Source organism: Rhincodon typus, chromosome 13 (assembly GCF_021869965.1).
Source record: "Rhincodon typus isolate 14 chromosome 13, sRhiTyp1.1, whole genome shotgun sequence".
NCBI classification, from domain to species: domain Eukaryota; kingdom Metazoa; phylum Chordata; class Chondrichthyes; order Orectolobiformes; family Rhincodontidae; genus Rhincodon; species Rhincodon typus.
In genome coordinates this window covers 3,096,854-3,124,074 of record NC_063344.1, presented here as the reverse complement: position 1 = coordinate 3,124,074, position 27,221 = coordinate 3,096,854, and the positions used below count along the sequence as shown (strand labels likewise).

The 27,221-nt window shown below is 40.3% G+C and overlaps 1 protein-coding gene across 2 annotated transcripts in view; it reads right to left on the bottom strand.

Annotated features, from left to right (window-relative positions):
- Nucleotides 1-21,310, bottom strand: part of LOC109938244 (transmembrane protein 255B) — a 40,334-nt gene extending 19,024 nt beyond the window's left edge. For both annotated transcript variants that reach the window (XM_020536686.2, XM_048604615.1), the window contains exons 1-3: nt 21,111-21,310; nt 17,198-17,340; nt 8,396-8,458 (exon numbers count right to left, since the gene is read on the bottom strand). In XM_020536686.2, coding sequence (XP_020392275.2) covers nt 8,396-8,458; nt 17,198-17,340; nt 21,111-21,252 — 348 coding nt within the window. In that variant the 5' untranslated portion in view covers nt 21,253-21,310. The remainder of the gene's footprint in view (nt 1-8,395; nt 8,459-17,197; nt 17,341-21,110) is intronic.
- Nucleotides 21,311-27,221: the final 5,911 nt, after the last annotated feature.

Here is a 27,221-nt window from a genome sequence, read left to right as displayed (position 1 = left end):
CCAGTGAAGAAAATTATCTAGGATTGCAAAGAGATCTTGATCAATTGGGCCAATGGGCTGAGGAAGTGTCAGATGGAGTTTAATTTGGATAAATGTGAGGTATTGTTTTTGGTAAAACAAACAAGGGTACTTATACAGTTAATGGTAGGGCCCTGGGGAGTGTTGTAGAACAGAGAGACCTAGGGTTTCAGGTATATAATTCTTTGAAATTTGCATCACCAGTAGACAGGGTGGTTAAGAAGGCATTTAGCACACTTGCCTTCATTGCTCTGACCATCAAATATGAGAGTTGGGGCGTCATGTTGAGATTATACAGGACATTGGTGAGGCCTCTTAGATTATAGATCATAGATCATAGAATCGCTACAGTGTGGAAACAGGCCATTCGGCCCAACAAATCCACACCACCCCTCCGAACAGCATCCCATCCAGACTCATTCCCCCAATTTCCCCATGTCTAACCTATCTAACCTAAAAATCTCTGGGCACTATGGGCAATTTAGCGTGGCTAATCCAGCTACCCTGCACATCTTTGGACTGTGGGAGGAAACTGGAGCACCCGGAGGAAATCCACGCAGACATGGGGAGAATGTGCAAACTCCACACAGACAGTTGCCCGAGGCTGGATTTCCATTAAACAGGAAATTCGAGATGCATGTGATAAGGAAATATTGGCGATCGTGGGTGATTTTAATCTGCACATAGATTGGGCAAATCAAATTAGCTACAATGCCTCCGAGACAGACCACAGCAGGGAGACACATCACGACCAGACTCACTAATCACCCTACCGTACATCAGGGCATTCAGAGATGACTACAAGACTACTCGGACCCCTAGGTATCCCACAAACCTTACAACAACTACTGATGAACATAAAGGACCTCATACCCAAAACCAGCAAATGGTATGTTGTCCTTCATTGTGAGATGTTTCGAGTTCAGGAGCAGGGATGTGTTGTTGCAGTTATATAGGGCCTTGGTGAGACCACACCTAGAATACTGTGCGCAGCTTTGATCTCCTTTTGTGAGGAAGGACGCTCTTGCTCTCGAGGGAGCGCAGCGAAGGTTTACCAGGCTGATCCCGGGAATGGCAGGTCTGACATATGAGGAAAAATTGCCTAGGTTGGGATTGTTTTCGCTGGAGTTCAGACAAATGAGGGGGATCTCATAGAGACTTACAGAATTCTAAAAGGACTGTATAGGGTAGACGCAGGGAGGATGTTCCTGATGATGGATATGTCCAGAACCATAGTCTGAGGATTTGGGATACACCATTTAGGACGGAGATGAGGAGACATTTCTTCACCCAAAGAGTGGTGAGCCTGTGGAATTCATCAGCACAGGAAGTAGTTGATGCCAAAACATTGAATGTATTCAAGAGGCAGCTAGATTTGGCACTGGGACGAATGGGATGAAAGGTTATGGGGAGAAAGCAGGATTAGGCTATTGAGTTGGATGATCAGCCATGATCGTGAAGAATGGCAGAGTAGGCCGGGCCTCCTCTTGCTCCTATCTCCTATGTTTCTATGTGAAAGGAGAAAATTTTTAAAAAGACGTAAGGAGCAACTTTTTTACATTGAGAGTGGTTTGTGTGTAGAATGAACTGCCAGAGGAAGTGGTGGATGTAGGTACAGATACATTTAAAAGACATTTGGATAAGTACATGAATAAGAAAGGTTTGGGGGGATATGGGCCAAGTGCAGGCAGGTGGGACTAGTGTAGTTTGGGAATGTGATTGGCGTGGATTGGTTAGACCGAAGGGTCTGTTTAAATGCTGTGTGATTCTATGAACATGAAGAGGAACACAAGAATAAGGAAACGTAGGAAAAGAATGTATTTGATGGAGACAAGGCAATATTAGCAAAATTGAAACCATACAACTGGTGGGAGGGCTTATGGCATTATAGGCAGTGTCCCTGCCTTGGAACTAGAAGTCCTACACTAGGCTTTGTTGGCCATGGCAGGTATGTTAATTGCACAACCAAGCCTGTCCAATACACACCAATGGCACAGTTTATGTGGAAGAGATCTCTTTCCATATGGAGGAAAGCTGGAGCTATTCATCACTCCAGATTACAACATGGATGGGCCTTCCATGCTGCTTCAGACACTCTCACTCCCCGAGTGAGAGATAACTGTGAAGATCACCACTACTTGTCCTTTATTTTTCTCAGTTTTGCTTTGGAACTGCAAGTTGCAATTCTGAATTGAACTTTGAACAGCAGCTTATTTTTAATAAAAACGAAAGGAAAGAACTGATATTTGCTGTTGGGATCTGGCCTGGAAAGATAATGCAGATTAATTACTGCTCTACGAACACTGTAGATGAATCAGCACTGGCATGTCATTATGCTTTGGAAATGGCAGCTGGCTGGATGCTCAACTGGTCAACCATGGAAGGACTCGCACTGACCAGCTAACCACAGAAAATGTTGGAAAAGAAACAGAAACCAAAGGCAAGCTGGCTTTTGGCCAGGAGGCAGTGCTGCTTTGAACATAGAACATAAAACATAGAACATAGAATAGTACAGCACAGTACAGGCCCTTCAGCCCACAATGTTGTGCTGACCTATTATCCTTCTAAGATCAATCTACCCTGCAAACCCTACATTTTACTATCCTCCATGTGCCTGTCCAAGATTCGCTTAAAAGCCTCTAAAGTATCTGACTCCACTACCACTGCCGGCAGCGCATTCCACACACCCACCACACTTTGGAGGCTGCACCGGACTGTGTTTTTTTGTTTTGCTCTCTCTAGTTATTCTCTAGTTATTGACATATTGGAAGTCCTGAGAAAAGAAGCCAAGGTAAAATCCTCCACGCCTGTAATACACCCATCAGATTTCATGAAGACTGGTATTCAACATTGAAACAGTTATGCAACTAGCAACTTATGGTTTTTTAAAATTTATCCTTTAACGGTGTCTATCTGACTGTTGCTGTTTGAGTCAGGGCTGGTAATCAAAGAAGATTGGGTTTCTTAGATCATAAATATTAATTAGATTGCCTTGTAGTTCATCTGTGTTCCACTAAAGATGCATTGTTAACAATAAATTGTTAACTTTTGATCAAGTCATAAACTTGGTGTCCAAGGTTGGTTATTTGCGAAGTGTGGTTTGGAACAATTGGCGACTTTGAGGGTCATTGAATGTTTTAATTTCACATGTTGTGAATCCATGATAGTGAGGCTGATTTCATCTGGTTTGCTATCCCTGTGTCATAACATAATACATCACCAGAGTTGGAGAACATGAAAGAGATTACCTCCATTAAAGGAATCTCCACAAAGCCACTATCCAAGGCTGGATGATATATTTTACACATGTATCTATAAATTCTATCCCCTTCTCCACCAGATGTGAAGTCTAATAATACGGGAGGCTCAACCATCAACTCCCCGCCCACTTCCTATTGGCTAACATTCAGCCACTGCACATCCATTTGTACTTCTGGATGAAGGGATCTGCAGGAATATTCACATCCATTCAGATGGTCTGTGATGACTAGAAAGGTATGATGTGTACTTCAGTTCCTCAGTATCTGCTTGCTACCCCTCTCCATCTGAGGTGTGTACTTGATGACATTCCCAGGAAAATGAGGCATGGTGATGTCTATCACAAATTACCTGGAAGGATTTTTCCAGGAGGTCATAGTTTAAAGGCCAGGCCATTTAGCACTGGGACAAGGAGAAATATCTTCACCCAGAGAGTGGGAGCCTGTGGAATTCTCTGCCACAGAAGGTGGTTGGGACCAAAACATTGAATATTTTCAAAAAGGAGTTGGATATAGTTCTTAGGGTTTAAGGGATCAAGGGTATGAGGAGAAAATGGGAACAAGGGACTGAGTTGGATGATTAGCCATGATCATATTGAATGGGGGAGCAGGGTCAAAGGGCTGAATGACCTACTCCCGCTCATATTTTCAGTGTTTCTATGGTGACTGTGTCTGGCCCTCCTCCTCTCTCCCACACCTGAAAATCAGTCTCATCAGCGTGAATATAACTGAGTTACCATAATGAGGCTTGAAAAGGGAGCAGGGAATAATACGTCATATTCTGAATCTGGTATCATTCTTCTTCTGAAGAAGAATCATACCTGACCCATTAACGTTAGCTCTATATCTCTCTCTGCAGATGCTGCCAGATCCACTGAGTTTCTCCAGCATTCTCTGTCTTTGTTTCAGATTTCCAGCAACTCCAGTATTTTGCTTTCAATTATACTAGGCTCATCATTATCACATATTGAGACAAGTTTGGGATTTCCTCTCCTTGATTTTCCTCTCTGCCTCTGATATGTGGAAACTTTCACCACTGAGGGTTGTTGAGGCTCGGTCATTAAGTATACTCAAGGCTGAGAGAGACAGATTTTTAATTAGTAAGGTAATGAAAGGTTAAACAAGACAGGAAAGTTGAGTTTTCTGATGAAGGGTCTAGGCCCGAAACGTCAGCCTCTCTGCTCCTATGATGCTGCTTGGCCTGCTGTGTTCATCCAGCCCTGCACCTTGTTGTCTAGGAAAGTTGAGTTATGGCTTAACAAATCAGATATGATCTCATTGAATGGTGGAGCAGACTCAATGGGTTGAATGGTCTAATTGTGTTCTTACGTCAAATAGTCTGATAAGCACTTGCTTTCAAATGTGATGTAATCTGTGGGATTTATATGTTTGATATCATTTTTTGCAAGTTTGGGTTCTTGGATTCTGGGTTTGTGAGAGATGTGAGTTTTCTCTTGTGTGTCTGAAATTAATAATTAACTTGTAACTATTTCTGTAGCCTTGGTAAGTATTTGTGTTTTTCAGAGTTAGCTTTAGAATGAATGGGGTTTCGGTCTAGGCCTGAAACATCAGCCTTTTTGCTCCTATGATGCTGCTTGGCCTGCTGTGTTCATCCAGCTCTGCACCTTATTGTCTCGGATTCTCCAGCATCTGCAGTTCCTACTATCTCTGATTCAATTTTGAGAGACAGGTTTTCTTTTAGTTTTACTTATGAGTTTGGAGCAGTCCTTGGAATAAGATGGTCATTGACAGTAGTACTCCTCAGACGGGAAAGATGTATGTCGTCAACTCGGTTCCCTTAGAGTGAAGAGTCAGTATTAGTCACAGATAAGAAGTGTTGTGACAAAACCCTGCAAAGCTTACTTAAAGCTGAGTATTAAGCAGACATATAATAGCTGCAGAAAGAAGCTATTTGCAGTTCTAGTCTAAAAGCTGAAGTCACAAATGACTTAAACCTATCAAGGTGTTAGCTACAGTGACGCTGGTGTGAGTATTGAACAAGTGGTGTTCAGATTTTTGTACCAAGGGTGTGTTTTGGGTAGTACAGAAATGCTATTTTATTGCTTTTCAGTTCAGAGTTTTGGGATTAATGGAAGTATATTTTTAAGGTGTTATTAAAAATCTGTGAATCTGTGTTGCAAGTAGATGGCTTGGTTTATTCTATTTTAGCTTTTTTTTATAACAAACTGCCATATATTGTTAAAGCAAAATCTGCAGCATTGCTGCTTATGTTTCAATGAGAGATAACTCTATTAAAACCAAAAGAAATCAAAATATGATCTAGCAAGCCAGCTTCCTGTCTGAAATTGACAGGTAATAACATCAGCTGGGATCATAACACAAAGGAAAACACAAGATTTTTGACTTGCTTGTGCCAATTGTAACAATCCTGGACAAGCCTCTCCCTGGACTCAAAGTCAATATTCAGTCAAAGTGAATTCAAGCCTCCTGAACATCCTTGGCGTGATTCCTTTACCTGCTACAAGGGCACACTGCAAACCCAGATTCTCCCATAGGAGGCTTTATTTGCTCAGTGATTGTCAGGCATTTTGGCTACATAATCAGCCCAGCTCAGTTGTGACTGTGTCTAAGATAACAAGGTGTAGAGCTAGATGAACACAGCAGGCCAAGCAGCATCAGACGAGCAGGAAGGCTGACGTTTCAGGCCTAGACCCTTCTTCTAGACTCGAAACGTCAGCCTTCCTGCTCCTCTGATGCTGCTTGGCCTGCTGTGTTCATTCAGCTCTACACCTTGTTATCTCAGGTTCTCCAGCATCTGCAGTTTCTACTATCTCTGTGACTGTGTCTATGCGGCTTGGCACCTCACCGTCTGGTCTTTTGTTCTGCCACGGCCGTTCCAAAAGCAGCTTAAATGAAACTGTTGAGCTTCTTGGCAAGATCCAACTGCACAGTCCACATTTGTCATCAGTAAAGCAAAGGTCAGGGCAGGTATATTGCTCCACAGTCTTTCACATTGGCAGGGAAACTGACTCCACCTTCATTCTCAGACTGCTTTCTGAAGCATTTACCATAAACATCCCATGAATAATAGAATTTCTAACATTTAACACACACAGCATAAAATCTCCAACATTCATTCAGAAAATGAACATTACTTATTCACAAAAACAACACCTGTAATGTCACTGCTGTGTTTATAGTTTATTCAACTCTTCGAGCAAATAGAGTCACTTCCCAAATATTTAAATCACAAAACACTTCAGTGTATGGTTAGGAGATAGTAGGAACTGCAGATGCTGGAGAATCTGAGATAACAAGGTGTAGAGCTGGATGAACACAGCAGGCCAAGCAGCATCAGAGGAGCAGGAAAGCTGACGTTTCGGGCCTCGACCCTTCTTCAGAAAGGCCCAAAACATCAGCTTTCCTGCTCCTCTGATGCTGCTTGGCCTGCTGTGTTTATCCAGCTCTACACCTTGTTATCTCAGTGTATGTTTATCTTTTTACTGGAAGGGACAACAGAAATGATTGGAGATATGAATGAGCCATCAAGAAGTCACTGAGTATGGGGGCATGCTATTAATGAGGAGATGAGTGAAGCTTGTAACATGTGCAACATAGTTATCATGGGTGGCCTCAATCTGTATATAGACTGGGTAAACTAATTGAGCACTAAAGCTGTGGAGTATGAGAATCATTGAAACTCTACAGTGTGGAGGCAGGTCATTTGGTCCATCGATTCCACACCAACTCTCCAATGAACATCCCTCTCAGCTCCCTGTAATCCTGCATTTCCCATGGTCAATCCACCTAACCTACACATCCCTGGACACTAGGAGCAACTTAGCATGGCCAATCCATCTAATCTGCACATCTTTGGACTGTGGGAGGAAACCAGAGCACCTGGACGAAACCCAAGCAGACACAGGAAGAATGTGCAAACTCCACACAGACTGTCACCCGATGGTAGAATTGAACCCAGGACCCAGTTACTGTCAGACAACAGTGCTATCCACTGAGCCACCATGATGAGTTTCTGGAGTGTGTCAGGAAGTATGTTGAGGAACCAACTAGTGGATGTTCTATTTTACATCTAAAATTAAGTAGCGTGAAAGAGCCAAATAATCTTGTAAAAGTACCTTTAGGGATGATTTTCTGCAATGTGAAAGAATTTTACACTATGTTTGTAAGTGAGGTAGTTCAATCTGAAGCTAAGTTGTCAAATTTGAATAAGGGAAATTATAAAGGCATGAGGCATGAATTAGCTGAGATGAATTTGGGAAAATACGTTTAAGGACAGGATTCTGCATAAGCAATGGATCCATTCCTTCAAAGTGCAAAAAATCAGAAGTGTTCAGTTAATTCTGCCTGATAAAGGAAGTTAAGGATTAAAGAGGCTTAGGAAAAGACATATAGCTGCCACATATAGGATTTTTAGAATACAGCAAAGGAGGACCAAGAAACTGGGCGAAAGGGACAATGAATACAATATAATCTCACAAAATACGCAAGAACTGACTATAAAAGTTTCTGTGGCTGTGTGAAAAGATGTGACAAGACAAAAGTGGGTCCATCATAGACAGAGTTGGGAGAATATAAAATGGGGAATAGAGAAGCTAGATGATTATTTTGTGTCTGTTTTCTCTGAGGAAGATACAAGAAATCACATTGAACACAGGTAAATTGAGAGAAGAGAAGAGGATTTGAAGGATATTGGTATTTATAAGAAGGTCATACTGGAGAAGTTAATGAAGCTGAAAGTTGTTATGAGCCTGGAACCTGATGGTCTACTTCCTAGAGTGTTGAAGGTGTTGGATATAGAGATAGTAGATGTGTTGGTGATTATCTTCCAAAATTCTACAGATTCTGGAATGATTGCTGCAGATTAGAAGGTTGCAAATGTTACCCCATTAATTAAGAAAAGGACGAGTGTAAAAACAGGGAACAAAGACCTGTCAGCCTTCCGTCTATAATAGGGAAAATACTAGAAACTATTCTAAACATGGGATAAATAGACCCTTGGACAATAATGACCTGATTGGGTATAGTTCGCATCCCTTCTCTAGAGCACTCAGAAATGGGCAATAAATGAGGGCCCAGCCAATGACACCCATATTCCGTGAATAAATAAAGAAAATTAAGTGATTATTAAAACACCTTACCAGTTGTTTCCGGTTTTCATCCAGGAACAGTCCCAGCAGTCCCAGAAATGATCCAAAAGCAAGCTATGGAAAAAATACAAACACAGCACTCTGAGTCACATTATTCTAAGCAGAACAATTTTTTACAGCTACTATTGTAACAAATTCAGACAACATAATGTGTGACGATGCCATGGCTTTAAGAGGTGTATTTTGTCCTGGGCTCTTTTAAGAGAGAGGTTGAACGAGAGGTGCTGAGCAATTTCTGAGGCCTTGGGATTTTTTTTTAAAGTTGGAACAATAGAAGCAGCCTGGATGGATGTGGCCAGCTCTCACAAACCAGGATTTTTAGTTTTCTTTTGTTTCTAGATTCAGCAGAAGCTGCTGGAGGCTTGAAGAAGTAGACGCTATTCCACCTCCCCACCTCCGCCCCACCACCTCCCCCCACCCCCCCACCCCTCACTCTCGGTTACAGCTAGAAGCTGGGATTTCTCTTCCTACTGTGGGCATTACATGTGAAAAAATCTGTGTTCTGAATTTGCCTTTTTGCCAAGGGCTGTGTTTATGGAATGTTACTGTATTGGAACAGTTAATTCATAATACTTACAGTATCTGTTAAGTTTTCCAACAGAGTTAAGTCATTCTAAGTTCTTCTCTCTTTGGTTGTATTTTAACTACAGTGTTTGAATAAATTGTGTTTTGCTTAACATCGAGTAGTTTGACCAATCGAATTGCATCTGGAATGCACACAGTACACTTGCCTTTAAAATAAGAAAAATTTAGGGTCAAGACTACCTTCTTAAAATATTTTGAGAGTGTCTGATCTGGTCCATAACAAATGCAAGTATTCAGCTACTTTGAGCATCCCATTTTGTATGCGAATCCATCAGAGCGAGTTGCAGAATCCTGTATTCTGTTTACCTGGTTGGTTTGTTGTTGATTTCAATAAAAAGGAAAGAATTCAAATGATCAACGAAGGAGAAATCAGCAGGTGTTCTTGTTGAAATCACAAATATACCACAAGAGAAAGCAAAGTATTGGCAAATCACCTGCACTTTGGGCTAATTTTCCCCTCCCAGATCTGGGACAGCTTTATGTAACTGCACTCTCCTTGAATTCGGAAATAATACTTCAGCTTTCTTTCCGATTGAAACCTTTCAGCCACAATACCCCACTCCTTTCAAAACCACTTCTTGTGTTAATTCTATTCTGCTGTTCAAATCCCTCCTTTAAACCAAACTCTATTACTCTCCTTTCCATGTAGGTGGATTGGCCAGGCTAACTTTCCCATAGTGTCCAGGGATGTGTGGGCTAGGTGGATTAGCCATGGGAAATGCAGAGTTACAGGGACAGGGTAGTGGGATGGGTCTGCGAGGGATGTTCTTTTGAGGTCCGTGTGGACTTGAAGGGCTGAATGGCCAGCTTCCACAATGTAGGGGTTCTATGATTCCATGTGCTACCATTCAACTATTTACTTTTTTCCCCTAGCTTCTCACTTTATTATTTTGGTTTTGATGTTAAATTTATACACTCTAATTACTGACTCACTAAAACACAAACATATTATCCCCTATTCTTCTTAATGCCTGGTTAAATGCTTTTAGTAATTCCACACATATAACCAACATTGCATTTATTTTAGCAATTCACTCTTATACCACTATTAAACATGTTACATGCAACTTTGAAAATCTATATTACTATATTCCTTGATTAACCTCTGTCTTTTCAGCTATAGTATGGATTATATCCAATATTATGGCCTACAGATGTTTACTTAGTCACAGTATTGGTTTATTGGTTTATCATACCATTCAGTAATCAGGCCTGCAATAGCACTCTGCATTAGTTAGGGTTCTTATGGTAACAGTAGCCCAGGTTCAAGTCATAACATAACATCACTGAATCAGTTAATTTGGAAAATACCCAACACAATACACCACACAAGTGGGCAAAACATCCTAAATTCCCTCTGGCACATAACAGCAGTCAATTAAGTGCTAGGGCCTCACTGGATTCATTCAGATGGCCTGTGCTCAACACCAGTGATGGCAAGATTAGTTTTTCATTTAGGAGGACAGCGGCATTAGTGATTTTGTGTTTAAATCAATAGTGTCCAATTACCTTTTACCATGATCATGGCTGATCCAAGTACTGAGGTCTGTGGGGCTTACTTTTGTACCATTTCTTGGTTGGTTAGATCTTTATAGATTTTCTCTTCAAAGTTACTGACATTGCTCATGCTCAATTCATGAGCACTTGTGGCAACATCACAGAGCAAGAGAGGTTTAAAGAACCATCAGCTTGTCATTGTTGCTTTCTGCTTGTAATTCAGGCACTAAATTTGGACAACAAAGCCTATGCTACAGCCTTAGAGTGTATGCTCCATTTTATCACTGCAACAAAAGGTGACGCTGCGTACAATATTAAGCTAACGCTTGTTAAGGTACTGAGTCTCACTGAGAACAGCTGTGAGTTCCTTCACACTGGTATGTGGGGAACAAATATTCCAAAAGGCAAGGATTATGGTGTATTTTTGCAAGTACCATTTCTTTCTGTTTGAATTTATGATTGGATGCCTCGAATCAGCAGGCCAGCAGACTTCCGATGGAGAGAGATCAATCTTTTGGGATATTTTTCACCAATCTCCTGAGCTAGAGCCAGTAATAGTGCTTCTGAAAATGGCTACTTTATCATCATGGAGGATATAGGCAAAAATAATTGCTCTAAGGTCAATGTTGAATAATCATCAGACTTGACCCTTGGGATACTAGGGCCTACGTCCTTCTGTCAAGTTGAACTGGCTCTATAGGTCAGCTTCGATATTCAGAGGTTTCCTCTGGCTCTGCCTCACATTGAAAGAAGGGTTCTGTCTAATCTCACTGACTCTTTCATCCCTTCAGCCAAAGGTGCGACAGAACGAAGATGGTCAGACATTTCCCACCATTACTATGTTGGCCCACTGTAACACATTGCTTTCAAAGGCAGCAGGAAATCTCTGAGATTGACTTCAGCAATTCACTCATTTTCAAATCTAGACAGAACTATGAGTTTCTATTGAATCAAATGACAAAGGTAATAGCCTATCAAAGATCTATAACATTTGCAAATAAATACCGTTGTTCGTTAGCTCACTGAGCTGGTTGTTCTGTGGTGGGCAGACATTTCGTTACCATGCTAGGCAACATCATTGGTGCGAGCTCTAACCGAAGCGTTGGTGTTCTACTTCCTTCTGGATTTATATGATCTTCTGGTGTGATGATCTTGTTACTTCTGGTTCTGTTGTTTTAGCAGCGGTCTGTATACAGATCATCACACCAGAGGATCATATAATTCCAGAAGGAAGCAGAACACCAACGCTTCAATTAGACCTCACACTAATGATGTTGCCCAGAAAGGTAATGAAATGTCTGCCCACCACAGAACAACTAGCTTGGCGAGCTAACGAACAACTGCATCCACAACCCAAGCTACAAATTTTCACCAAGACCACGCAAATAAATACCAGATGATAATCAGGGAACTTTCTGAGCCTGCTGTTAATTTTAAATATTTCTGATCTTTTAAGCGGACTGAACATCTGGTGCCACTTAGTCCCTTGGCTAGGACTGAGACAAGGAGAAATGTCTTTACCCAGACAGCAGTGAGCCTGTGGAACTCACTGCCACAGAAAGCGGTGGAGACTAAAACGTAGAATGTTTTCAAGAAGGAGTGAGATATAGTTATAAAGGGATCACAGGGTATGGGGGAGAAAGCAGGAATAGGATACTGAGTTGGATGATCAGCCATGATCATATTGAATGGTGGAGCAGGCTCTGGGCCTGAATGGGCTACCCCTGCTTCTGTTTTCTATGTTTCTGTGTGTAGTTTGTAAGACAATAAATAAAACTATTTTTCTTTAACCTTAAACAATCAAATGAATATAGTTGATTAATTTTAATGTAATCCTTCTGCTGCCCCAGTGCCTCAGAGAGGCTCTCTGGCAAATTATCATTGTAGTTTAAAATGATTAAAATACTAATATATCCTCAAATAGCTGTTAAAACCTTCTAATGTTCTGAGACTCAATTTGACTGCACATATATAAAACATCTCCTTAAAATTTCTGTGGATTCTGTAATTCATTATATGAAATTTTAGGAAGGGAATTTTAAGAGTTCTATCATTGTTGAGGCATTGAAAATTGTAATCTTTTTGAATTGTATGAAATACTGATCTATGTGACCTGGGAACTCTTGACCTGGAAGCAGTACCAACAGGAAGGAGTTCGACGTATGAAAACCGTGTGGTTTACAGGTATAAGGGAGAACTTCTGACAATTCATAATTGTAATGGGAATAGAATAAAGAAGGCATATTTACAGGAACTGTCTGTGAGCTAATATTTATAGTATCCCCTATTCCATGTGTCATTAAAAAGAATAGCCAAAGAGGGAGTTAAAACAAAAATTAGACAATTCTTTGGCTATACCTCAGTTTTTTCAGAGACAAGCATAACATTTAAGAAGATTTATGTAAGGAGTCACATACAAGATTCTCTAGGAAATCTGTGCCACCAAGACTGCCATGTACCTTGGTGAGGATGTTCTATAATCGTGTGGCACATGAGTAACAACTGTCTATGGGTATTGGATGGAGTGGGGCTACTGTTGTAGGTGATTCATGGACCACACTTACTGAGTGAGAAATCCTACACTTTGGAGGCATGTTGGAAAGGAAGGGATACCGCGGCATCTGCAGGAATTTGCACTTACAGGGGATATTGCACATTGTGTCACATTTACATAGCGAATCATATGATTCATTGCAATCTTGTGAGATATTATTTATGGTATCCCCTATTCTATGTGTAATTTTTGTCTGTCCTGGTTGTAATTAAAGAGTTCATATTTACTACATGGATTCTGATTCATTTTGAAAGTAGAACCTACAACAGGACAATCTTGCTTTGTTTCAAACATTAGCACTTGACTATGGATTGCCTCCAGGTGTTTTTCTGTTAACTTTCTCTGCAGAGATCTCAATATTCTTCTTTGATCTGTAACTAATGAACAGAAACTGAAAAGCCAAAAGATGGCCCAAGATTAGATTCTAAATGATCCAACTGCACTGTAGCAGACCCAAAGCGAATATTCATCTTCGATCACCCATCATTTTCCCTGAACTGAAAAAAGAAGGTTGAATATATGGGATTCCACAGAAAACGTCAGTCAAAATAGCTTTTAAAGTAAATTAAACAGCATAACTTCTCAATTTCTAAATCTTGTCAACATGTCTGGAAAAATAGTGTTAATATTATGTAATTTCAATATGTTTTTTCTCAAATACTCTCCTTGGATTCAATTCCTCCAAAATGTGGTTTTAACTATCAATTTAACTCCCCATGTAGACAGCCAAATAAAAACATTTGTCGCTAGTTATAGTATCAGGGAGGGGGGCGCTTCGTGGATATATAGTTAGCTCCTGTGCAATCTCCTTGAGGTAGCTCATAAACTACAAAACAGATTCCTTAAGTACTGATTGGTAGCAAAGTTGTCCAATAAGTTCCACAGTAATATATAGACGTAGATGTGCTTTCAAGTGCTGAAAATAATAATTGTGCTTTTGCACCTAAAATGTAATGTAGACTGCTTCTGAAACAAGGTCCAAACCCGTAACCTTGTGCTGATTTAGTGTTAACCATCTATGCAGTCTCCCGTCTACCTCTCCCAATTGGAGCCGTACCTTCTGAAAATTGACTGAAGCAAAGGAAATGTATTGATTAAAACCAGATAGCACTGACAATCAAACATGTACTCTTAAAAAAAACAGAAGTTGTCAGTGTCTTAACTGAATGGCTCACTCTATTCCTGATATTAAAAAAACTTTTCAGTTTCAAATGATTTAGACAAACTGAGCCAAGGGACAGCCCAGTCAGTTTCCCTACAAGGGCTGTTAGCCAGAGGAGGTGAGTTTCCCTCCTTCATGTGTCCCCTTGGGTTCTAACCACCTTCCCCTAGCCAGTCCACCCAGGGTGTATTTCTCTTCTATTCACCTCTCAAACTCCGACCAGCTAAACTCCTCATCCTGCCCCCACGGAGAGCAGAAGCAGTAAACGAGTGATGCTTACTGGGTCTAAATCATCTTCTTTACTTCAAAATGTTTCCACCCCAAACATTGATCCACTTCCTGATCTAACACCATGGCCAACTGTTTCAACGTGGCCTGCTGATGGTCTCGGGGGCTTCCTATCCTTGAGAAATCCCAATTTTACTGAATTCAGGGCAGCTGGTTTTCCCTTAGCATGCTCCTCCCCACCAACCCCCACCCCCCAACTCTTTCATTGGGGGTCAAGGAATCTAACTTCTGGTATAATCCAGCCCACTGACTCTGAAGAATCCCTCCAACATGCCATCACTTAACGGCACCTACAATGCTAATCTGGCGCATTTCACTTTTTTTAAAACTTCATTCATGGGATATGGGCATCCCTAGCCAAACCAGCAATTACGGTCCATCCCTAATTGCCCTTGAACTGAGTGGTCTGCTGGGCCATTTCAGAGGGCAGATAAGAGTAGATCTGGAGTCACCATAAGACCATAAGCTATAGCAGCAGAAATAGGCCATTCTGTCCATCAGGTCTGCCCCGCCATTTGATCATGGCTGATATGTTTCTCAACCACTTTCTCCTGCCTTCTCCAATAACCCTTGATCCCCTTACTGAACAAGAACCTATCCCTCTCTGCCTTAAACACACTCAATGACTTGGCCTTCACAGCCCTCTGTGGCAGTGATTTCCACAGAGTCACCATCATCTGGCTGCCTACTAGTAGAAATATCTTCTCCACATCCACTTTTATGATGTGGGGGTGCCAGTGTTGGATTGGGGTGGACAAGGTCAGAAGTCAGACAACACCAGGTTATAGTCCATCAGGTTTATTCAAAATCACAAACTTCTGGAGCGCTGCTGTTTCATCCACTGCATCCAGGCCTCTCAGTATTCTGTAAGTTTCAATGAGACCCTCCCTCATCCTTCTAAACTCCACTGAGTACAGGCATAGGCTCCTCAACCACTTCTCATATAACAAGTCTTTCATCCCCAGGATCATTCTTGTAAAGCTCCTCTGGACACCCTCCAATGCCAACACATCTTTCCTCAGATATGGAGACCAAAACTGCTGTCAATATTCCAAATGCAATCTCACCAGAGCCTAATATAACCTCAGCAGTACACCCCTATATTAGCTCTTTTCAAATGAATGCCAACCTTGAATTTCCATTCCTAAATGCCAACTGAACCTGCATGTTAACCTCAAGAGAATTCTGAATTAGGACTCCCAAGTCCCTTTGTGCTTCAGATTTCCAAAGTCTTTCCCGTTTAGAAAATAGTCAGCACCTCTATACTTCCTACCAAAGTGCATAACCTCACACTTTCCCACATTATATTCCATCTGCCATTTCTTTGCCCATTCTCTTAGCCTGTCCTAGTCCTTCTGCAGCCTTCCTATCTCAACACTTCCTGTCCCTCCACCTACCTTTGTGCCATCTGTAAATTTAGCCACAATGCCCACAGTTCCTTCATCCAGATTGTTAACATCTAATATGGTCCCAACACTGACCCCAGTAGAACTCCACTAGTCACCTACTGCAATCCTGAGAAAGATCCTTAATCCCCACGCTCTGCCTTCTGCCAGTCAGCCAATACCTTGCTCCGAACACCATGAGCTCTCATCTTATTGGGCAACCACCTGTGTGACACATTATCAAAGGCATTCTGGAAATATGTCATGTGTAGGCCAGACCATGTCAGGATGGCGGATTTCCTTCCCTGAAAGACATTAGTGAACCTGATGGTTCTTTACAATAATCAACAATGGTTACATGATTGCTGCTAGGCTTTTTTTTTAAACTCATGATTTGAGTGAATTCAAGTTTCACCATCTGTCATGGTGGGATTCGAACCTATGACTCCAGAACATTAGCATGGGTTTCTGGGAAACTACTAGTACTGGATTATGCCAAGAAAAACTGCCTGAGTATTTTATAAGTTTGCAGTAAATGCCACATTGCCTTACAAAGTTAAGGAAATGTCAATGTATTTTATTTTCTGTCAGCAATTTCAGATTGTAAGATTGAAGAGAAATTTGAGCTAATTAAAATGGCATGCAGCAGACAAAGCTGAGTATGATGAATAACACAGAACAGTAGAGACCATCTAAATGACTCAGACAGAGCACAGCATGTACATTTGTCATCGGACTTGCCTTAAGTAGAATGTATATAACATGCAACTACACTCACTGTGTTCAATTTCGGAGAATACTGAAAATTACTCCACAGAGTCATATTTTAAAGTATATGATGGATAAGGCTACATCTAAAAGAGAAATATTCAGAAATTATTATAGAAACACATGTGAATCTGCATCTCTTGCTTGATGTAATTCTGGAACCAACTTGAAACTCAACTTTAAAACAAGGTCATACCTACCCTTGAGGAGCTTCCCTGTCTACAACATGTATGGAGTGAAAATGAGATGTGTATAAACTTCATAGCTAATCCCTACTACTATGTCTTAGTTGCTAGCTCTTGCTTGATCTTTGGTAACAGTGGAGATCATCATTTCCACTGGATCTCATTATCTTCCCAAATGACAGGAGAAGTAAAAACTGAGGAGCGAGGAAGTGTGGGGAGACAGATGCAGTGCAATTAATCTAAATGCATAAAACTGCACTTTGTGTTTTCACCAATGTCCTTTAAGTGAGTGTGCATGGCTATGGTATTCATTTGTGGTTGGAGAATATTACATATTCCCACTCACAGGAATTTCTCATTTTCACTTACAATTATTCCAGATGCATAGCCGATGATGCTGATATTCTCAGTCCTTGTTTCAGTGAAAATACCAACGGCAATGATTACAAGTGAGAGAAGAAGCAGAACGCTCGAAAGCCACACTGCCCTTTTCTTTCTTTTCATCAGTAACTCTGAAAAAGGAAAGGCCTGGTCATTTTAATCGTAATTCAATATATTAGTTTTCTTTTTAATGACAGATTACATTTACAAAGCAAACTTCTCAGTATCTCCTAACAGTTGGAAGCTGTCCAATTAAATCCTAGTTACATAAAAGGATTATGAAACATTTTGATACTTGCTGGCATTGTGGACAGAATCATTGTTAATTCTACTGACTTTAATTCAAAATGATTTACAACACATAGTTTCAATTTTGACCACCATCTTGTGTATAACTGAGTAGCTGTCTCAGAAGGAAATGAAAATCTGTGGAGAAAAGACAGGCTATGAATGACAGATTTTGTTCCTTAAAGGGAATTATTGAACCTGATCATTTTTCACAACAATCCAATAACTCCATGGTCACCATGAACAATACTGAGCTTTCATTCCATTTATTTAATGGACTAAACGTAAGTGTGTGTGCATACTCTAAACAATTAATTCTGACCTTTGGATTACTATAACTGATTATTATAACTAAATCCAATACTATAACTATTCCTATTACTCTAATTGATACTCAGTGAAGATCATATGAGATGGGTCCATTAAATCTCCTTTGACTGTTTGAAAGGAGACAGAATTCACATTGTTAGCCCAATGCATATAGGATGGAATGAAGAGATATTACTTACAGTAATTAAATTTTTAATTAACGGGTTAAATAGTTAGGGATCGCAAGCCGGAAAGAGGAGTTAAGGCCGAGATGAGATCAGCCACCATTGTATTAAATGGCGGAGCAGGCTTAAGAGATTTAATTGCCTCCTCCTGCTCCTACTTCTTTTATTCTTAAATCTTCAGCAGAAATTATCTTTCATTGTCATATTGGGCGTGAGCTGCTGATATTTGTTCCACTCCGGGGGACAAATTCGGACTGCTTACCACGTCTGCAACGGTACTAACATAAATCCTGTCGGAGCCACATGGGATGGTTCTGGGGGTGCAGTGGCAAAGTGAACTGCTCAAACACAGGGAAACAGGAAAAACAGTCCTGCTCTTCCTAGTACCCCAGTGAGCTCAATATAAAATACCTCATGGTTTCTCCAGCAATCTCCTTCAGTCCCCATAAGGGCTGCTGTATCCTGAGGAGATATTCAGAGCCCGTGTTGTGCAAGTTCTGACTGATCCTTCCAGGGATTTTACAAGCTGGTCCGAAAAGGATCAAAATATTGAAGGGAGGCCCACACTCATTTGTCCACATCTGCCACTGATCAATAGCAATCCAGCTCCGGGATCTGATGGAGTGGTGATTACTGGAGCTGGATTACACAGTGCCATCCTCTGCGCGGAACTGTTTCCAGTGGCAGTGAGGACATCTCTCACCAGCGACGTTAAAGTCCAGCTGTTTTCTCATACTGTATCACACTTCAACTATTCCAGACACTAGTTAATTACATTGAAACCCACAGGATTAATGAAAGTAGCTTTGAGACAGTTTGTTATTCAGACTGGAAAGAAATATTTAACAGTGTTTCTCCAGGGGTGATATTTATACCACTGCTCTTCTGATTTCTTATTAATTGACAGGACCTCTATGCGCAGAATTATTTCAAAGTTTACAGATGACATGAAACTCAGAAATGCAGACTGAGGAAGACAGTAACAAACTTCAGGATGAAATAGGTGTGCACATGGCAGATGACATTTAACACAGAAGTGTGAAGTGAATAATTTTGGCAGGAGGAATGGAGAGGAGGTGACGTAAAACTGTACAGCACAAAGGGTGCATGAACAGAATCACATGCAGAAGTACCTACAGACTTCTTCACAGGGCACAGGGCAAGATGAGAAATAGCTTCATGAATCCTGGGCTTTCCTGACAGAAGCATAACATGTAAACATAAAGAAATTATTCCAAAAAACCCAACAGAATATGGAGGACCTGGGATTTTGCAATGGAAAACTGGTGTAAGTAATTTTTACTCCATTTTCTTTCTGTAAAAAGTGTTTTGCCACAATCACACATTGATATAAGACCAAAAAGCAAATCTCTTGGATATACCATCCCTCCTAAATGGGCATTGCAAAAGTCTACTACTCACAGAAATATTCTGAGAAGATACATTGTCTTACTGTTACATTTCTGTAAATGTTTCGGTTGCAGAAATATTAAACCTTATGCAGCAAAATGATTCTATATTTTAAGAATTCCACAACAAATTAAATTTGGGCAATAAATAAACAGGTTGAGGAGCAGAATGAGCTTTTCAACCCCTTGAGTCTGGTCAATAAGATCCCGGTTGTTCTGAGTCTGGTACATTCCTGCCTAACTCAGTCTCTGGGAAAAAGTTACACAGGCTCATAACCCACTGAGTGAAAAAAAATTGTCTCTTCCTTAAATGGAAGACCCCTTATTTGCAGACTGTGCCCCCAATTCCAGTATTTTACACAAGGCAAATCCATTGTTTCAACAGCCACCCAGTCCAGTCCTCCTAGAATCTTATATGTCTCAATAAGATCACTTTTTAATCTTCAAAACTCCAAAGGATACAGGCCCAGGCTGCCGAATCTTCCTTCCTAAGATAAAGCCTCCACCAACACCATTCATTGCAGGCATCAGTAAACTTTCCCTGAACTGCTGCTAACACCTTTTCCTAAAGTGGGAGAGCAAAACCACATCCAAAAAACCTACAATACAGTGGCATAAAAAAAAGTTACTGGACAAACATTAGAGGAAACAGAAACATAGTTAATGTTTCACAAACAAGATCATTTCACTTTTAACAAAAATCAATTTAGGTTGCCCAGCCTTGGGGGTAACAGACATTTCACGTAAAATGTGAATTTTAAAAATGGAACAACGTTTGGAATACACAGAGAAAACAGATTGCTTAAAATTGATTTAACTTGCACTTTTTAAAGACATTCACCAATATTTTTCTCGTGTCCTTCAGGTTTATCTGATTTTTCCACTGTCCAAAATGCACCCATAAATTCGCGGAGTGTTTTGACCGGAAAGGACAGATTTTCTTCTCGATATTTTAATATTTGAACCCTGCGGTTTGAAGAAAACATTCATATTCTCAAAACTTCGATCAGCAAGATACCAGCCGCACGTGTTAAAAACGTAGAGATATTTGTTTTGCAAAGTTCACTCTTTTCAAAACTTGTCCTTTGTAGTAGAATTTTTGGAGGAGAAACAAACAAAAATAAAATCCTTGATTCTGGCGCCAGTACGATGGGGGGGGGGGGGTCTACAAAAAAGATTTCAACAATTGTGACCAGCAATGGTTTTTGTGCAGATCTTAAATCTGCAAATTACACGAAATGATATTTCAAAGCCACCAGAAAAGCAAAGCATCTGGATTCGAATGACACGCAGAAGATGTTCCTTAAAAATTGTTAACAATTGGCTGGAATTTGTGTGTTTTTATGTTGGTTCCGGTAAAGGAATTCCAAAGAGAAGGCTGATGAGGGAATACAAAGTTTAGTTTTCATGTTGGGTCTTTGATGGCCAAACAGATCGAATTTTGAGTCGATTTGAGCGGAGGGTGCGGGAGAGAACGTATTGCTTAGTATTTCGGTGAATGAATGGATCGTTCTGAGTTCGATGGAGAGGACCACTTTATGTCTGAAAACAAAACAAAAACGCTGGAAATTTGTTTTCAGCACAGATTCCAGCATCTGGGGTAACTCGCTGTTACCACGTCATGTCAACATTCACCTGATAGAATAACTATCCAGTTTATAATTTAAATAAACGGTTATATAATTGCCATTCACAAAATCATCAACTCACCGAAAAGTTGAAATCGGGGTTGATTTTGTTCTTCAGTCCGTTGCATCTCTCTCTGTCTGTCTTTCTCTTCCTGAATTAAATGCTGCTGGACCAGCCTCCAGCTTCTAGCGGTCCCCAGCTCTCCACATCCTCCTGCTCTCATCCAGAGCTCCCCCCCAGGGCTACAGGGACCTCCGCTTCCGGCCCCTGGACATGCAAGGTCTCAGCCAGAGTCAAGTAACCCCCTGAACTGCATTCTCCAGCCCCCAGCCCCTCCCCAACTAAAAGCACACAGACAACTTCAGATCCGAAGCAAACAGTTTTGAAGAAGGGTCACTGGACCTGAAATTAACCCTGCTTTCTCTATCCACAGATGCAGCCAGACCTGCTGAGTTCCTCTAGCTTTTTCTGATTTAGCTTCAGGCACAACGTCTTGAACGGAAGTAAAAAGTTTCCAAGGCTCTTCTCAGGAGATGTAAAGGAAAGATTGACATCCGGTCAGGTAGGGTGCAGGTTAGGGCACATAGTCAAATGGTAGGAGATCAAAAAGGCAGATCTAAGAGATGGGTCCTGAGTGTGATGTAAGACATGATTCACGTTAAAATTAATATCATTTATAGAAGAGTCTACTCTGTTTCTCTCTCCACAGATGCTGCCAATACAGCTGTGTTTCTCCTGCAATTTGCTTTTATTTCAGATTTTGGATCTAATGAAGTGAGTGTTATGATCTATGTGCATGAGGTGATAGGATAATGGTATGGTCACTGGACTGTTAATCTAGAGACCCAGGTAATGTTCTGTCTGGGGACCTGGGTTTGAATCTTGCCAGGCAGATGGTGGAATTTGAATTCAATGAAAAAAACCCTGGGAATTAAGAGTCTAATGATGACCATGAATCTATCGCTGAATGTCAAGAAAAACCCATTTGGTTCACTAATGTCCTTTAGGGAAGGAAACTGCCATCCTTACCTGGTCTGACCTACATGTGACTCCAGATCCACAGCAATGTGGTTGGCTCTGGGTAATTAGGAATGGACAATAAATGATGGACTAGACAGTGATGCCCACATCCTGTAAATGAATAAAAAAAGAAGAGGAGTGTTAATAATTAACATGTCAGTCTTTCTGCAGCCAGGGTTTTAAAGCAGAGAGTAGGGGTCCCTGGGCTTCCTAGATTGGCAATGTGAATTATTTTGTATTGTGATAGCTTTACTTTCAGAAAGAGCAAACATTGAGAGGCATTATCTTGCTTGTGGTTTTGAAGAATCAAGAATTGAGTTTTCTGATGGAAAATCCATAGGTTGAAATGCTTTTGGTTCCGTCTGTCAATGTAAGAACAGTTTCTCCTCAGGAAAGGAGTTAGGTCAGAACAGCTGGAAAATAGGATATCTCAGTTTAAGGGTTTTAATTTGAAAATTCCAGACCAGAAGTGTTTGGTTAGAAACACAGTCAGGGTTATTTAAAGTTTAAAAAGTATAAGCTGTTGTCTAAATAATCAAGGAAATTACAATTAAGCTCTCAAGACCTGGAATTGAAAGGAACAATTTAACTCAAACTTATAAATGAAATGAAGAGTGAAGTCTTGCCGGTATTTGAATACTGTAAGGTGATGGAATTTGAATTTGTGTCTCCAGAACATTAGTCTAAACCTCTAGGTTGTTAGTCCATTATTGGTCTAACTCACCAACCACAGCTCAGAACATGAATGTAATTGTTTTACCCAATTCCAGTCATATAACCAGTCGGCTGCTTTCTCTAAATAAAAGGATATCATTGTTACTACAGGATGACTTAAGTATTGTAGCAAGAAATGATCTTGGATCAGAAGTCACAAGGATGGAGGCAAGAAAAACAAGTGGAAGAAGACAATGGTGAGAGTGGTCTATGTGCCCCTAACAGGTAGGACAGAGAATAAACAAGGAGATAATAAGGGCATTTAACAAAGGTATACATTAATCATGGGTGACTTTAATCTTCATTTGGACTGGGATAGTCAGTGTGTCAGAGATAGCCAGAGATAGGACGAATTCATTTTAAAAAACTAAAGAACTACGGATGCTGGAAGGAAGAAACAAAATCAGAAATTGCTGGAAAAACTCAGCAGCTCAGGCAGAATCCTTGGAGAGAAAGCAGAGTTTACATTTAGTTCCAGTGACCCTTCTTCAGAACATGTTGTTGTTGAAGAATTCGTAATGTATTCGGGATAGATTCCTAAAACAATATGTTTTGGATCCAACCAGGAATTAGGCTAATTTGGATCCAGCGATATGTACTGAGGCAGATTTAATAATTTTTTTCAGACAATAAGTAAACAACACAAGTTCCTTAGGGGGTTTGACATGGGGGTGGTGGGGTGGGGGGTGGGGTGTGCGGGGCAGTGGATGTTATAAACGTTGTTTCCCCTTGTGGAAGAGTCTAGAACCAGAGGGTATAATTTCAGAATAAGAGGTCACCCATTTAACACAAAGACGAGGAAGAGTTTCCTCTTAGAGGATTGGGAATCTGTGCAATTCTTTACCTCAGAGGGCTGTTGCGGCTCGATCATCGAGTATATTCAAGGCTGAGATAGAAAGATTTTTAATCAGTAAGGGAATCAGGGGAAAAGGTAAGAAAGTAGAGTTGAGGATTATCAGAACAGCTATGATTTCACTCACTGGTGAAATTCTATGGTCTTATGGTCTTATTCCTTAGGAAACAGTGACCAAAACATGTTGGAATTTAGCATTCAGTTTGTGAGGGAGAAACTTGGGGTCAGAAACAGCTGTGCTCAACTTAAATCACTATAATTACAGAGGAATGAGGTCAGGTCTGACTGGAGTGGACTGGGAAAAGAATTTAGCAGCAAAGACAGTTGAAGAAACTTGGCAGACATTTAAGAAAATAGCTCATGGCTCACAGCAAAGTGAGAAAGAAGAATTCTAGGAAGGGGATGTGCCAACCTTGATTTAATGAGAGATGTTCAGGATAACATCAAATTGAAAGAAAAAAATTCAACGTGGTAAAGATTAGTGGCAAGTGAGAGGATTGGGCATGTTTTAAAAATCAACAAAAGATGATCAAACAAAAAGAGGGAGAAGATAAAACTTTCAGAATAAACTTGTAAGTAATATTGAGATGGATGGCAAGATCTTCTTTAAATTTATAAGAAAAAGAAGAGAGGGCCCAAGTGAATACAATCTCCCTGGAAAAAACAGCTGAGGAAATAATAATGGGAACCAAGACATAGCAGAGGAGTTAAATTAATACTTTGCATCAGTCCTCACAGTGAAATACTATAATAACATCTCCAAAATTGCCAAATAATCAAGGGACAAAAGGAGGAGAGGAACTAAATACAATCACCATCACTGGAGAAAATGTACGAGAGGCAATAGATCAACAAGTCCCCTGAACCTGATAAGATAAATCCTAAGATTTTAAAAGAAGTAGCAACAGAGGTAGTAGATGCCTTAGATTCTAGAAAAGTCCCAAAGAACTGGAAAACTCGGATGACGGATGTAAATGTACTATAGCCAAGTCTGAAGATGTCACAAATGTAGGAAGGCACATGGTAAAGATAACACAAAGTCTGCAGAGGGATGTAGACAAGGTCAAGCAAGTGAATAAAAATTAACAGCTAGAATTTGGGATATGGGAAACAATATGGGAAAATGGGAAAATATACACTTTGGCAGGAAGAGTAAAGGAGCTGAATATTATTTAAATGGAGAAAGACTGCAGAAAGCTACCGCACAGAAAGATTTACAAGTCCTTGTGCATTTATCATAAAAACCTAGCATCCAATTTCAATGGATAATAAGGAAGGCAAATGGAATATTGGCCTTTATTTCAAAAGGAATATTAATTTCTCCAAATAGGAACATAGGAGTAGGGCAATTAACTTCTCAAGTCTCTTCTGTCATTCAATAGGATGATGACTGATCAGCAACCTGGTTCTATAGACCCCACATTGTCCCATATCCCTCAATAACAAAAAAAATTACCAAGCACAGATTTTAAATTAACTATTTAAATAACACTGATTGCTTTTCTTTACCACCCTTTACGTGAACAATTGTTTCCTAATCTCATTCATGAAAGATCTGGTGCAAATATTTTGACCATATTTTGGGCCAGCTTACCAAGTTTGCAGAAATACTTTCTCCCAATGCAATCTACCCGTTCACCGTCATAATTTAAATCACATCATCCCTTAAATTAATCTATTAAATTCTAAGGATATGATCTTGGTTTGTGTAGCCGCTCCTTATAAATTAATCCTTGGAATCCAGTTATTGTTCTGGTAACTGTATTGTGCGCATCCTCTTAAGCCTAAGATGTGAACAAAACTACTCGCAATACTCCAGATGCAATCTAATGAAAACGTTGTTTATTTGAGGTGTCCCTTCTTCTCTCTTAACTATATCCTTCTGGATAAAAAGGCAAGTATTCCATTAGCCTTTTAAATTATTTTTTCTACCTGTTCAGGATACTTTAATCTCTGCTGTACATGAACACCCTTCCTAATCAGGTTGGACTGCCATGATTCCTACTTTTTCACCATTTAGAAAGTACTTTGTTTTATCATTTCATTGATGGCCTCAGATTTGCCTCCATTCACATAATCAACCAACATGGACGGCATTTTATGTCAAGGGTGGAAACCCCACCATCCAGGATAAAAATTCCAGGTGAACCCATTTGTTTCTGGCCGACTCACCTCACAATTAAATAGCTGGCAGCCCTCTAACCCAAAGGGAGCAAAGCCACTGCTTGTTGTCAGTCGGTACCATATGATTCTCATATCCCAGAGTCAATCCTATGCAGTATCATCTGGCTGGCTTTTGTGGGCAGCATTTACAGGGACAGGAACCTACCCAACTTGTGACAATCACACACAAGTTCAGTATCTTTGACGATCAATGAAAAGGGAGACGTGCTCCCGAAGCTTTTCATCACTTCAGAAAGACATCCTATCTACTAAACACTAGAGGAATATCATATATGAATTTCAATGCCAGTGCAATGTCAGGTACATGGGAATTCATCCCAAAACGATTAGTAAACATCTACCTCCACTTGTTCAAAATCAGCAGATTCCAGACAATGCTCAACCAGCTCCTGCTTGCAAAACCCAAAGCAAAATGTTGAAAACAAAAAATGCTGGATATCACAGCGGTTTAGGGCGAGGGCTATGTTTTCGGTACAGATTCTAGCATCTGCGGTAATTTGCTCTTACATCCTGTAAAAAGTTGAATGTTAGTTGTGATTCAAAGATTGTGCCACACTTGCTGAACTATCCCTAGTGCACTAATATTTACATTAATAAATTAAATCAGTTGAGTTTGTAATGTGGCTTTTTTTGTTAGAAGTGATGTACATTCACGTACAAAGATCTGTTCTACATAAACAAAGGGAATATGTTTAAGCCTCATAGTTTTCAGGAATTCCCCGGGAGCTTTGAGAGTCTTTGGGTCCATGTTGCTTTCTCTATCAGGATGTCTTAGCCAATCAGAATCAACTCACCAATCAAAGAGCATCCTTTTCTCCTGTCGTATAAACTGATGTAATCATTTAAACTTTTTTTTATTATTTCCATTTGTCCTAAGTGTTAAACAAAAATATTCAGCGTCATGTGTCTCTTTTCATCAACATTAAACTTATAACTTTAGAATTTAATCCACTGCCACAACCTCATTAATATTGAAAACCACCTGAGAAACAGTTGAACATTATCCATCTCCCAGTCAGCTTTATCTGTCTCAAGTTCTAAAGGAAACTATTAGGTTGTTGCCAACTAAACTATTCTCAAAATTTGCAATTATTTGGAAATAAAGTTAGACTACCTGTTAAAGGCATTTATGTCACAATTTTCTCCTAATAGTTAGAATACCTACAATGACAGACTGCCCCCGTTCACACATTAAGATTAGCCTCTGTAAACATACGAATATGTTAGCGTCCAATTCAGAAGCAGAAACAGCTTTGACCCTTTGACCCTGCTTCCCATTCTATTAGGTGATAACTGATCTGTTTGTGTTTCGAATGACAGATTCCCCTCCACTCAAATGACCTTACATTGTCTTGCCTAACAAGAATCTTCCCAGAGATAGTAGGAACTGCAGATGCTGGAGAATCTGAGATAACAAGGTG